This window comes from Melozone crissalis, unplaced genomic scaffold (assembly GCF_028551555.1).
Source record: "Melozone crissalis strain CALT ecotype California unplaced genomic scaffold, PUWL_Pcris_2 ptg000019l_1, whole genome shotgun sequence".
In the NCBI taxonomy this organism is placed as follows: Eukaryota; Metazoa; Chordata; class Aves; order Passeriformes; family Passerellidae; genus Melozone; species Melozone crissalis.
The window spans coordinates 7444658-7459731 of record NW_026535797.1 but is presented as its reverse complement, the minus strand read 5'-3'; the positions used below and the strand labels follow the sequence as shown (position 1 = coordinate 7459731).

The 15074-nt window shown below is 35.9% G+C and overlaps 1 protein-coding gene across 2 annotated transcripts in view; it reads left to right on the top strand.

The window, feature by feature from the left end:
* ATRNL1 (attractin like 1) overlaps positions 1-14232 on the top strand; it is a 428574-nt gene extending 414342 nt beyond the window's left edge. For both annotated transcript variants that reach the window (XM_054276784.1, XM_054276783.1), the window contains one exon: positions 10449-14232. In XM_054276784.1, the coding sequence (XP_054132759.1) occupies positions 10449-10573 (125 nt within the window). In that variant the 3' untranslated portion in view covers positions 10574-14232. The remainder of the gene's footprint in view (positions 1-10448) is intronic.
* The last annotated feature ends 842 nt before the right edge of the window (positions 14233-15074 follow it).

Sequence of the window (15074 nt, the reverse complement as noted above, 5' to 3'; positions counted from 1 at the left end):
TAGTGGCAAATCATACTGCAGCAGACTGCAGGAAACAGAATGCTGTATTGCACAGCAAAGGGAGAGCAGATCCATGGTTTATTATGTTATTGTGTTATAGAAGGCACTTCAGGGGCTACAGAAGAAAGTTTCTCAAATTGTGGCAGCTCTCAGAAGCTGGGAAATACAAAACAGATTTCATTCAAAACACTCTTGGATCATTATCACTGTATATACAGCCATTATAGTCTAATTGAAATATAGAAAATCAGGAAATAAGAGAACCAAAGCTAAGTTTTTCACGTGTGGTCAAAAAGCATATGGGAAAAAATAGAGGGGGAAAAAGGTCAGCAGTTAAATAGCAAATAGAAGCCTCAATGCAATTTCTGCTTTTAAAAAACAGATGGGAGATTTAGCACAATTGCAGCGAGGGAGTTCTAATGTCCTGCTGAAGGTTTGTTTCTCCTTCATCACATAGTAAAAGCTTTTTTGAAAATGCTTAAATGAAAACTAGCTCCTAATCACATCCTGGAAACACAAAGACAGCATGATGCTCTGTGCAGCACAGCTATCTCTGATGAAAATTTTGGGAGCAATGCACGGAATTGCTCTGAATTTTGCCTGTTGTCTAAAAGAACCATCCTGACATTGGAAAACTCCAAACTGTGTATCTCTTACCACATCTTCTTGTCCATGGTTCCATTTCTTCCATTTGTTGCTCACATGAATATTGATGAGAATGGGCTGCTGCAGTAACTCTTTAGTGTCAGAAAGTGAATTTTCATTGAGTGCATCTTCAGGTTGCTGACATTGTTGAGAAATGGACTTTGTGAGATTTTCTTGACAGTATCTTTCATTTGGTTTCTGCCTTTTTTCCCCCACATCCATTTAGTACTGAGTCCTGCTCAATAGGCCATGAGTTAGAGATCTTATTTGGTTGTATTAAAAACAGGTGTGCAAATCAGGCTGAGATTTATGCCAAATGAGATCCCAAGAGGAATACTTCATAGCTTCTGCATTTCTGAAGGATGTTGATCCTAGCAGGAGAAATGTGGAATCTGAATTTGGTGTACCAGCAGGATCTTTCTCATTTTTTTCCACAGGCATTTAGAGAAATGCTTTAAATTGTTTTAAAAAGTTATAGCTTGGTAATCTTTTTCTACAAGAATTGTTGGGGTCTTGGTGTTGTGGGTTCATTTTTTTCAAAAATTTTATTGATTTAATGGGTGAATGAGACAATGAGTGCTTATATAATGAATACTTATTGCTTGTTGGATTGGGAATACACATAGAGGTAGGTGGCAAGCTGTGACTGTGGAATATCAGTTTTCCAGTGCTTCCTCTCCAAACTAGGACACATGCCCAGGACATATAATATAATAATTTACAGTGATATGCAGCCATTGTATTGCTATCTCTCAGTTTCAGGCATTTGCTGTATCTGAATATGTCACACAAGCAGAAACAGTGCTCTTCACTATCATTTTACTGATATTTATCTATATTGACTGCTCAGGACCAAGTAAGTGTATGTAATGAAGTGTTTAAAATGGAAACCTATTTCCATACAATTTGACAGGTCTAAGTGTGTAATTTTGCCTGTTATAGTCAGAACATGGTGTTTTCAATGTAAAATAGAAGATTCAGTAAAGAATAAATGAGTAGCTGTGTAGTTACTTGTCCATACTGGAGTCCCATACAGAATTACTTTCTTTCAGTGCAGACCATAATTGTGGTAGGGCTATTTGTACAAAATGTTTGGGGGTTAAAAATCTTCATTTTATGGTGTGAGCTTTTCAGCCTTTTACCAAAAATCAATTTTCTATGTATGCTGATGCTAGATTTGCTAATGGAGCCACCCTAATGCTGACAGCAGTGTATTTGTGACTTTATCTTTCTTTTTTCCTTTTCTTTTTCATTGTTCTCAAACATAATTATTACTGAAACTACAAATAACCTTATTAGAGATCCTGAGGACCCTGAAGTTGTCACTTTGGTGATATTCAAAATATGGTTCAAAATTCTCAGCACACTTTCTGTCCCATTGACTTAATTCTGTGTTTCCCTCCCAAGATCATTTGTTTTGTCAGAGTGACTCCTGGCTATGTAGCTGGGGATGCTCTAAATGTCTAATTGGACATCAACAGAATACTGAAAAATTAGCATTGCTATTTGGGCAGAACCAAATTTGTATCAAAGCGGTGGTTAGAGTTGTACCAGTATGTTGGAAATGGAAAACAAGCCCAGTACTTTGAAAGCAAAACTTTAAAATGAGAATTCTCTGTGGAAAAGCACTGCAGATACCATGCCTACTGCTGGTTATGCTGTAATACTATTGAATTTCTGGTGAACTACAATAATTTCTTTGCATGAACATATTCAGTACTTTCTGGTTTAAATAAAATTTTTGACAAGGGGAAAAAAAGCCTGGCACCTGCAACATAAAGGGTGCAAGAGAGAGTAGAAGGATCTTAGAGGATTATTGTTCTAATCTTCTTCCTTAAAAGCAAATGGTAATGTAAGTAGCATTGTTTTATCTCCAGCATGGGCAGAATTGGCCCCTTTTGGGCCCTTAAACCTATTGTCTTTAAGGTGGTGTGTTTTGTCTTGAGGAGGAGAGTAGTAAAGCTGCAAATCTGGCAGTGTATGTTATCACCCAGATGGAACATTAGGGAGGTATTCATAAAAACTGAATTTCACCTGGTGAGGTTTATCACCCCAGATTTCCTCTACAGACAGAAAGAGATCTGCTTTAAATCACCCCCTGCCAGAAAGGCCCCTCTGGAGGGAAGCAAACCCCAGTGACTGCTGCTGCCTTTTCTTCTTCTGAGTGTTCTCCTGATTGCTCAGTTGTGTTCCAACCTGCTCTGTTTCCCAGATACACACACACAGATATTCTGATTACTGAATTGCACGAAATATAATTCAGCCCTGTAATAATGGCCAATCACACTCTGTTTATATGGATGATAAATCTCTGTCCCACAGGTGTTCATCCCTCTCATGATGTATAGTAAGGCTTTAACTTTCATCACAGTGGTTAAAGCATCCAATTGCATGAATGGGGTTGGGTAAAGAGCTTTCAAAATGTTGTAACTCAAGCTCACAAGTTTTTACAGCTTTCATATCTTCATTTTGCTCTGATTTGCATCCATGGTCCAGGTAAAAAGAGTTTGCTGAAGATAGAGACAAAGAGTAAAATGATGCTGTACAGGCAACCTCAAGTAGAGGAGACTTTGCAATCCAGACTTTTCTAATGACTATAGAGGGTTTCATAAACTAACCCCACCTGGGCCATAACTGTGATACTGACTTCTAAAAAAAAACAATTATGATTTTGTTTGTATTAAACCAGGTATTGCTAAAAGTGAGTGAAAATAGAGCTTCTTCAATACTCCAAGTAGACTTTTTCTCTTCTGCAGAAATAGGTTTACAAGACCAAATTAGATTCTGGCATGATTAATGCATCTCACCAAATTCTTGCAGAGTAGCAAATTAGTTTATAGTGATTTTCTTGAAAACAAATTAAACGGCTGCACAACATCACAAGAATAGAGATGTTTTTCATAGCATATGGATAAATGATTCAATGGAAGTGAGATGTAATCAAACTGAAAATGTAATCCAAATGTTTCAAATATTACTGTCCATTGTAGAAAAATGTGTAATTACTTGCATTTTAATGCATGTTGTATAATATACAGTGGCAGAGCAGCAAGGAATTAATCTGCATGAGATTTGCACATATTCTAAATGGGTTATTCCTTTTTCGGTGTTTTTATTATTATTCCGATAAAAACAATGTGACAAGAAGATTTGACCTCAGGTTGCACTAGGGGAGGTTTAGATTGGCCATTAGGAAAAACTTCACCAAAAGAGTTGTCAAGCCCTGGAACAGGCTGCCCAGGGAAGTGGTGAAATCACCATTGCTGGAGGTGCTTAAAAGACGTGTGAATGTGGCACTCAGGGTCATGTTTTATTGGTGGGCTTTGCAGTGTTAATGGTTGGACCCCCATGATCATAAGGGTCTTTTCCAAACTGAACAATTTAATGGTCCCATGGTTCCTATGTTCCAGGAGGGCTTGAGTTGAGAAAAGAGGGTGGGAGAAAAAAGCTTCAGTGAATCAATGTTAGATTACCCCATTCGATTACTGTAGAGTCTCCAGCTCCCCACTGGATCCATTCACCAGGACACCTTTTGAAGCACCCCAGAGTGCTTTGTCACCTTCCCTTTGTCCCTATCCAGAGAGGCCAAGCAACCCATGCTGGCTCTCAGTCACTGGCAGGCTGGATAGCTGCAAGGCACCAGATGTTGTACAGACCTGGATTTCAGACCAAATTATGGATATCTCACTCTGAAAGGGAAGGAGAACTGCCTGACTGCATTAAAAAAAAAAAAAAAATCCCTACTGGCCCCATGGAATACAAATATTTCACACAAATATGTAGGGCCATTTCCTTTCCACAATGAGAAAATTTGGGAAAGGATGAACATTTCTTCTAAGAGCCTTTATTGTATAGTCTGCATTTCCCACAAACTGACAGCAGGTAATTTATAAGTCTGTTCTGGGAATAAGAATTTCTTAGTCCCTTACAGATAGCCCTTATTACTAAATACCAAAGGTGTAATAAAAAGGAGCATGACATCTTCTCTCTACTAGTGTGTGGCTATTTAATTCCACACTATCATTATTTAGTTTATTATTGTTATGGTTTAAGCTCTGTCTCATATTTTACTTATTTAATTAAGTTATATGCAAAGGAAAGGAAAACATACCTCCTGGCCTCTTGGCTGTCTTCCCATCTTGCAAAAATTATCACTGAAAAAAAAATGATGGGGTTACTTTCCCAAAGTAATTTCCTAGTTAGTTTAGTTTGTTTCATATATCTTTCCGAAAGTAAGAGCGGTGTCAACTTAAAATACACATGCATGCACCAAACAGGAAGAGAAGCCCATAAAAAGACTGTGAATTTGAGGTGCTGTCAGCTTGTCCTTTTAAAAATAATCTAATTCAAATAAAAAAAACATTCAATATGACAGGCTATGAAGACACTTATTGTTCTTGGCAGATGCTTATGATTATTTTTCTTTGTGACTAAGTCTGTGATCTCTGGATACTGTCTAGGCACACCTGCCAGATCAGGAAACTCTGATACACATGAAGGATTTGACTATTTTCTGACTTTGAAATGAACTTAGATCTGTTGTGTTCTTCTAGCCATATACAGTCTTGAACTTCAGATGACTCTTAATTTTTCTCCTGGAAAGTACTCGAGTATCAGGTTTGTACTTGCTTAGGAGGGGGCTCTGTGCATCACCATTAAGTACCAAATTTTGTTCTGGTTCTGTTTTATGTGCCTTTTGGATATCTCCCAGCATGACTTGATCCATAGCAGAGGAGTGTGCAGCACAAAGAACAGGCTGGCATTTTCAGTCATCAAAATGAAGCCTGAGTTGGTCTGCTTGGAGGCAGTTTGGTTGAGAACACAGAAACAACCAGAAAATCATGAAACTATTGCTAAACAACTAAATTGAATATGACTATTTCTAGCACAGTATCTCATAGAAAGTGAGAGAATTTCTTCCATGGGTACTCAGAAACACTGCCTAGTAACAATCTTCTAGAATGTTATGCTGCTTCTAGAATGCTATGCTCCCCCACTATTGCAGACAGTATAATGAACATATTTTTTTCTATGAAGAATAAATCTGTGCATTCCATAAACATGATGGTCAATGTGATCTGTTTCTTCAAATTGAGAAGTAGGTAATGCAAAACTTCATTATTAACTGGGGGATTGTATATAATTTGCATGTGTGCATATATAAAAAATTGTTACATAATGGCATATTTATGTTACATTATTACATAATTCTGGTGTATATATATATATATATATATGTATGTATATATATGCATATACCATTAAGTCACATATGATATACATTGTGTACTTTTCAAACAGTATTTTTATAGACTTGAAACATTGATAAATGGTGGAATTCATTAAAATTCCCTACATTATAAGTGGTAGTTTTATTGATGAACATGAAACTGCCTCCATTGGCTTCACTGTGTGCTATGGTGACTTTCATGAGGCACCACCACAGTCTGTGATTCTCATCCCTAAGTGCATCTTCAAACAGCTCAGATCCATTTCTACAGACTTCCATGGGCAGTAAGCCTTCCACAGTGGCAATAATTTGAGTAAGAGATCCTTTATGATACAAGGAGTCTGTCCAGAATGGGGTGAGCATGTACAGTAATGCCACTCTTTAAAGAATTAACAGATGGAAGGAACACAAAGACTTGGGGGCACTGAAGGGTGAAGCTGTGACTTTAATAATATAGTGTTTACCCAGTCTTTTCTGTTTAAGTCTCTCTGCATGGCAGCTGGCATTTTATTTTCATTGCTTAAAGTCACCTTAAACAATGACTATAATTTTGGTTGAAATGTCAAACAAATCTAATTGATCTACCTGACTCGTAGTTATTTTATTGTCTTCAGGTTTCTGAATGTTCTGATTCTGCATAACAATGACGTGTAGAAATTTAATCAAATGAAGACATCTATCCAAATGTTATGTCTGAATAATGCATATTCAAATTGAAAGGAAACATTTCCAGTTACCTGCCTAATCTGAGGTCATTCTTTGTTCCCTTACTTTTAACAAAAGAGATAGTAAGAATTCCATGTATTTCTCATTAAAATGAACAATAGAGGAGGAAAAAAAGGTTTTAAATATGCACACCATTATGTAAGACTAATTTTTTCATTGTAGGGGTTTTTTTTCTACTTTTAGAGATAGTGTAGCCTTACATCAGTTCAAATGTAGTTGTATACAATCCGAGGAAAAATGTTTAAACATCCCAGCATGGGTATTTCCATTTAAATCTGATTACAGTGAAATAAAACTGTAGCTATTAAAGGTTTAGAAGAACTACAAATACAAGCAGTAAAAGAAGACAGTTAGTAAATGAGGTAGTAAAACATTTCAGCAGGGCAAACAGTTTATAGCACTCAGCCTTCCTGTAGCAGACTGTGCTATTCACCACAGACCCGTGCACTGTTCCCCGAACTGCACTTAAACCTGCAATTAACCTTTCACGCCTAATGAAGCTGTTTTGCTGCAAAATTAAAATATATAGTACTGCCTGTTTTTACAGAGACTGGGAGGGGAGCATCTCAGAATAAATGACTTTTTCAGATGCTCCTGTTTGAGTGCAGGATTGAAGGGCTGTTTGTATATAAACCGTGAATGCGCTTTTCAAGGTAATCTCATTTGATTTGCTGTATTTTATCCCTCTACATATTAATAGCTTTGCACTATTGTACAAAAAAAAAATAAAGGGAAAAAATTCACACCCCAGTAATTTTATGATTAGAGACTTCCTGAGAATAAACTGTTACCATTTAACTTCCATTAGGAAAGACAATAGTTCTGCTAAAGATAACCAAGTTCATATTGCTTCCTCTAGTGTTTTCCTCATTGTGGATGCAATTATCTCTTACAAAAATATACTTTCCACTTACAATTTGACTGGGCTTACTTCTTAATGACTTGTACATACATGTCCTTAAAACCAGCTAGAGGTTGTTTGAGCTGCATAGAACTAGGTCAGGTTATTTCTATAACATTTTGTAGAAAAACAAACTAAATTTAAAAATAGGGTTGGTTCTGCAACTAAGATTGAATTTAGAGAAATTAGAGGTGACCTGTTGAGTCTCCATGTAGGATCCTTACTGATTCCACTGTTCCTTTCTGCCATGCTGCTCAAGAGTCAGAAGCAACCAGAGACCGTGTACTGATTTGGAAAATACCAGTTTGGATGGTAGGTAGGATATTTAAACAGCAGAGGAGGTGGGTAAATATAATAACTTAGGAGTTCAGGTAACACATCCAGAGCACTGTACAATTTACAGTTCCAACTTCAGTGACTGTAAATGTATTCACATTTATTATTTAGATTAAAAACCTGTAACATCAAGGGAATGTTTTGGTTTTGTTTGGTTTTTTTTTTAATGAATATTTAAGCCACAGCATTTTCTTCTGTTTTATTTTGATGTAAATTCTCCTTGCTCGAAGTGTCTGTGCACAAGCTTGACTTGGTAAATGAAATTCCTTTAGACTGCCAGTCTGAAATAATGAATTGTTCCCCCAGTTAATTGTATTGCTTTGATAACAAGGAACTATGCTGGGCGTAGAGAACATAATAAATGAATTTCATCAGATGATTTGTGTGACATTTTGAAAAATGATCTTCTGTAGCGACCTGATTTTAATGGAATTCTATCAACATGCCAGTACATCCCAATATGCAGTGTTAGACCTAAGGATTCCTTTTTGTTAGTTGTTATATTAGGTGAGGTTAGCTTAATACATCCAAATATATTTTAAAAGTGCTTATTAAATTAAAAAATCCGTTTACTAATATTCTTTCTGTTTAGCATAGTCCCTAAGCCTGGCTGTTGCAGATGGGATGACATGTAGGCAATCATCAAAATGATATTTAGCTTTTATCCCTGAATTTGCTAATACCTAAGTTTACTGCTTAAACTTTAAAGGTGCCTCAAAGATTTCAACAATTTAATTTGTCAGAGTCCAATTTTAAGCATCACTGGCTCATGCCATGAAATATTTGTGTAGGTGAGAAAAAGCAACTTGATTAATCTTGGCTCTTACATATCCTGAAATGTATCAATGATAATTGTACTTAGTGTTTTACAGTATCATGCATTTTTAAAATCTGGATGCACATTAATTACTTCTTGCAACTTTTTTGAAACTTAAGAAAGGTGTGAAATAGCATAGATTTTGCAGGATCCTGGAAACCTGAACTAAATCTGACCATATATCTAATACTATGAAAGGAGACTGTAGCAACACTTGTTAGTGAAAAACAATTTTTGCAGTTTCTTAGTAGATAAGAGCTGTAATGAGGGATTGCATGGAAAGTATTGCAAAATTGGAATCTGTGTAATAGATAAATTGAGTTTGATATTGGCTTGAGATAAGGAATAGAGAGTTAAACATGGTGAAAAGTGTTTTCAAAGGTTTCCTTGGACAGTGGTGGTGTTATTAGCTGGAGAATGAAAAGTTTTGGGCTGCATGGAGAACCAGCAGCATCCTTATCTACATTTTGGGTATATGTAGATGGGATTTTTGTGGTTTGTTTGTAGTAGAAAGTATATATGATGTGAATACTCCTAATCCATTTGATTGCAATATCACCTGTGTGAGTTTAAAAGCCTAGAAGTACCCTGTATTAAGTGTTTTGTTAATCACAGCATTTTAGAAGTCATTAATTTCTAGAAAGGATGCAGTAGCAAGGAAATGGAAGAGTAAATTTTAACATATTAGCTTCTTAGGTCTGGAAGGGAAGCTGAATGAGGAGTGGCTGAGGCCACTTGGTCTGTTCAGCCTGGAGGAGACTGAGGGGCGACCTCACTGCAGCTCCAGCTTCCTCATGAGGGGAAGACCTGAGGGAACAGCCTGAAGTTGTGTCAGGAGAGCTTTGGGTTGGATATTAGAGAAAAATACTTCGTTTAGAGGATGGTTGGCACTGGAACAGGCTCCACAAGGGCAGTAGTCACAGCACTGACAGTTCAAGAAGGACATGGACAATGCACATGGTGGGATTCTTGGTACTGTCCTGTTCTGGGCCAGAAGCAAGACTTGATGATCCTTGTGGGTCCTTTCCAACTCAGAATATTCTGTGTTTCTATGATTCCTAAGCATGCTGGCCTATGCCCTTGGCAGTACCCTGTTAAGATTACAACAGGTCATGAAATATCAACAAATTAACCAGAATCCAAACCAGAAGAGTTTTGGTGAGTTGAAAACACTTAGAATGTACCCAGGCCATCATGGTCCATTACTTCTTTATAGATCTGTGCTTTCTAGAAAGATATTTTCATATCTTTTTGTGGTAAATATTAACCTCTGGATATTCCCCAATTAAAGAGGCATATATATATATATATATATATATATATATATATATATATATATTGCAAAGGCAAATATTCAGGGATACAATGTCCTAACTGAAGTTTCTGTTTCTCATTTTCTGATTTGATGATTTTATCAATTTCTAAATGCAATGCACATATATTTAATATGAGAAAATTAATGTCAGAAAGCTTCTGGTCCACATAAATGGAAAATGGTCATAAAGAGAGGTCATGCTAAGATCGCACAGCAAATCAATAAGAGACACAAATGGAGCTCAGTTCTTCTTATTTCCAGTCTGGTGTCTTAACTGCATCTTTTTCCTTCCACTGTCTCTTCACTGTTACCAAGAGGCATTTAAGAAAGTGAGAACTTGTTATCTGACTTTGAAATGAAACTGATCACTTCTGGGAAAGTACATAAACTGGCCTTGAAAGAGGCCATCACGCTGCTCTGGAATTCTTCTCAGGAAAGCTGAGCATTACATTTTGTTTTTCTTTTATTTATCTTACAGGTCTTGCAATTGCAAGTGCTCTGATAGACATTTCACAACAGAAGCCTGCGGACTGTAAAGATAAGAGTTCAGGAGTCAGAAATCGAAAACATCACCTTTCAACACGTCAAGGAACTTGTGTCTGAGAGTCAAAAACTACAATTGTATATTCTGTAATGTTTTCTTTTTAAATGGCTTCCATTGAAAGCTATACTACAGCCTCAGTTTTTATGGAGGCAAATCTATGGATGAACACATGAGGTACTGTGCTCTGTTTTAGTCACACAGCCTGCTATCCCCCAAAGCTGAACTGACTTCTGGTAGGTATGAGCATGCCTGATGAGCTTTAATAAAGAGTGGATCCTGGTATCAACAAAAAACAAAATAAAATACCGAGTATTCTTAATCCTGAACATATCAGAGCAGGGAAAAATCCTTGGACATATCTAGGAGAAACTTCACATTTTTTTTTGTAATGAAGAAACAAATTGTATAATTGAAAACTGAGCAAATTCCAAGAATCTAAAGGAAATCTTTGTATCGCTTAATGTAACAATGGGAATTGTACAGTTCTTTCCTTGTAATTGGCATTAAGATTTCTTTCCAGCAAGCAGAAACTAAAGAGAATCATTTGGATTTAAGTGGTTTTTTATCATTGCCCAGAAGAGGTAGGCAGCTTTTAGCAAAGGTGTATTCCAAGAACACCACCTGTAATATTTGAAAGATAATTCTATTAAATACTATGACTTGAGCATTTAATAATTCTTTTTCTTTACATTGGAAAAAACCTCATAAACATAATTTGGACTGCAGAAGAGTGATGGGTGGGCTTTCTTTTCTGTACCTCAGAGTTTGTCCTGAATTAGGGATATTTTACAAAGAGGGTTCTCCACGCCAGCTAAATGATCAGCAAAATTAATTGAGCATGGAAAAGCTGCTTTACAATATTTTTTTCCTAAGAGAGTCTCCAAGACTGCAAATCTAAGGAGAGTTGAACATGCTGTTATTCAACCTGCTCCCATTTCAATATTGAAATTTTCTAGTATCTGTATATTGTCCTGACCTGTAAGCAGAAGAGATTAATCCCAGTCAGCACTTTGGCTCTTGTTTTTATAATAAACTATGGATATTTTTTCCCTCACAACTGCAGAATTTCATCTCATTGTCACTTTAGCACCTGTTAAGGAGTTGCCCTATATAAATAAATAAATGTTTAAAAATCCATCTTGCTTCCAACATTAGCTGTCAAATCCCACAACCAGTGTGGAACCTCACACAATCAGTAGTCAGCAACAAAAAGCAGATAAAAGAATTTCCTTTGTGAAGGACTTTGGTCCTTGGGGGCTCAGTAACCACAACAGATAACCTGGCAACCAGCTTTAATGGCCCTCGCTCTTTTTATTTACTCAGAATTCATGCACATAGAAAAGAGTAAGAGAATGCTGAGGGGCAGGTAGCAGATGTGTCATATTCTCATTTATGCATTGCACACTGACAGAGTGTAATATGAAACCAGTAGTTTTGTACAAGCTTGTTGAAAGTATAGTTTCTCAACTCCAAATCTGCCACCATCCTAGTACAGGAGAGTGATACAGAGGTTTAAATGTCTCATGTAATGATAGACTTTTGGTAAATATGAAAGATATAAAAAAGATAATTGATGTTTACTACTTTATCTGTATTTTTTATGTTCTTTTTATTTCAGAAAGATGATGACATTTTACTGTTTATAGTTGACTTCATAGTTACTTGCATGCCATGGTGGTGCAGTAGCAGTAATAAAGCCCTGTTGTGAGTTGTGTTTATTTCCTAAAGCCATTCATACATAGAAGTACTCAGCTTAATTTGGATGAGGACTAAATGTAAAAAATAATTATTAAAAAGGAACAATTGTACAGTATGTAGTTATATCTTATACAGGAGTATTAGGTTGCATCTAGCCATGACTGCTCTATTGTTTTGATAAATTATGCACTTATGAATTATGGTATAATTATTTCTTATACTGGCATGATTGTTTCAGTATTTTCATATCTTAAAATAAGATTATTATCTTAAAATAATACCATCTTGTGACTTTTATTGCCTATTCTGACCTCATATAACCTAAAACTTTAAAAATTCATTTTTAAAGGTTCTGTTGGGAACTTTGAACCAGTGCTACTTAGCCTGGTGAAAAAATTGTCCTTTGAAAACAGCCCTTTCTGCCAGTTTTAAAGTTAATCTGTTCAAGTGAATATAAACTGATGGGACTGGTTTACATGATGCACACACTTAGGAAAAAGAAAGAGCCACTTGTCTGGAATATATTCCAAACTCTGTGTTATCCTCAATCTAAGCATTTCACATAAGCATTATGCAGTGTGTTTTGTGAATGTACTGGAAACCCCATCCACAGAAAGACCATCCAGTCCTGTAGGAGAGTTGTGGCTGTGCTCACTCATACAGGATTACATTCCTCTGTATCTCAAGCAGAGTTTGATAAATACTTGAAAATCAGGTGTGAGTTTTAAAGGGATAAAATATTTTACTGCACACTGAAGATAGGCAAATAGCCATCAGCCATTTTACTGTGTTTTCAGGTAAAAATGTTATTTTACTCTACAAGAAAAGCATGTTTGTCATGGGATCATTCAGCATTTCCCTTCACTCTGAGAAATTTTTTCTGAAGTGTCTTTCAACTCCCAGGATCCCTGATTGCATGCAAATTAGTAAATTCATATAATAATGAAGTAAATAAAAAATACTTATATAATGGCCACACTTAAAAACAAGAAGTTTGCAAACACATACCAAAGCTTTCTTTTTGGAAGGTATAAATAGCATAAATGTCTGATAACTAGATTTTGTTAGTTGTTGACAAGTGCGAACTTTTTGGTAACGACCACTGTACATCAGATGAGATGTTTTATGAACAGTCCCATTATGATTGTGTCAAGAAAAGGCCATATTTTTTTTAAATCCTGTTGTCCAGTTTAACTTTGGGACCCTTTCTTATAGTCAGAAAATGTTGAATGGCCTGTTTTACTCTTAATGTGATTTATATTGGATGAAAAATAAATAAGTGCTGTTCTGGTAAGTAAGGCCCAGTGAAGTTCTGATTGTCAGGATTCAACCTCCCCCTCCTCAGTCTGTGGATTCTGCTGAGGGAAATCCAGCAGCCAGAAATTACTGTTCCAAATATGAGATAGCCTGTCCATGGTAACGTGGGTTTAGTACTTCAGTTCCTCTTTGTATTTCTGTATTTATATAAAATCCTGAAACTTCTTCAATTGAATTTGCACACTTCAGAATATTTGCTTCCATTCATTACATTCCTATGAAATGTAATGAAATGTTTTTTCACCTGTACCAAAAAAAAAGGTTATCAGTATGTTGCCACTATTAAAATTATTTAATAAAAAAGGTCAAATTTTTGACATGTTAAGGCATGAATATACCATTAAGAAACATTCAAATTCATCTGATTTGAGAATTTTAATAGCTGACTGCTCTTTTTATACATAGAGTTTTCTCTCATCTTCCCAAATCAAAAGCATTTTGACAATTTCAGATTGGGGTATGGAATTTGTTATGTGTAAAATCTGCAGCAATAATTATTTTCAAAATAATTTAATGTAGAGGCTGGAATCCTGATGGTAAGAATTTTAGTTTGGGATCACTTTAACAGATGTTCAATCTTCATGCATTATAATTTTCCTGGATTCATATAAATTATAAAATCATTATGTATCTAATTTCATTACCAATTTTTTAAAAGGCATCTGAAAGGTTTCTTGACAATAAAGAAAAATTCTCTGTTAAAGGTGATTTACAATCCCTCTTTTTTATAAACAAAGTTGTCCTGTTCAGAATGTTCAACATTACTGGGAAAAATGAAATAAATTAACTGCATTTTTTCCACTTTCTAAGGTGCAGAATTACCTGAAAAGGTGTCGTTTGCTGATACATATTTCAGATCTAGAATAAAGTATGGAATATCCAAGGATATTTTAGGTGCTTATAACAAATAATTACAAGCCCAGAGATGTCTGCAGGTGGCCAGAAGTTCCTGTGCGCTCTTCAGTTTTAATTGCTCTTTAAATACTAACAACAGAGCACAAAAATGGCAAAAAAAGTCCTTGCACAATCTGGGCTTGTACAACTCAGGGCCATACATATGTTGTTTCAGCTTTTCCTTATTTAAGGCACTTTTATTTTCATTAGGATTGTTTATATTTCTATATGACTGCCTGTATGGCCACATGTGGCCATTTCCATGGCTGCAGGTATTGCTGATATGAAAAATCATCATCTTGTACATATATCTGGAAATCTAGTGGCTCCCTGAAATTTATTGTGAGGCTGAAAAGGGAATAATATCACCCCAGGCTTGGTCATGTATGCTGAAACTTGTTTGTGTCTTGAACCATTTCTGTGCCCTGGCTGATATGTTAAAAACTGCCTTTTTCTACAATGAGGAAGCAAGAGTAGAACCAGTGGGCAAACCAAACAATTATTTTTGAAACATAACTCTGTGTGTGTGTGTGTGTGTGTGTGCCTATATGTATATATTATAAATATAATGGATTATGTAGTTGGTTTCACAGCTGATCTAAATCAGAACATTCTCTGTTTCCTCACATATTCTCACCTATTACATTGAAT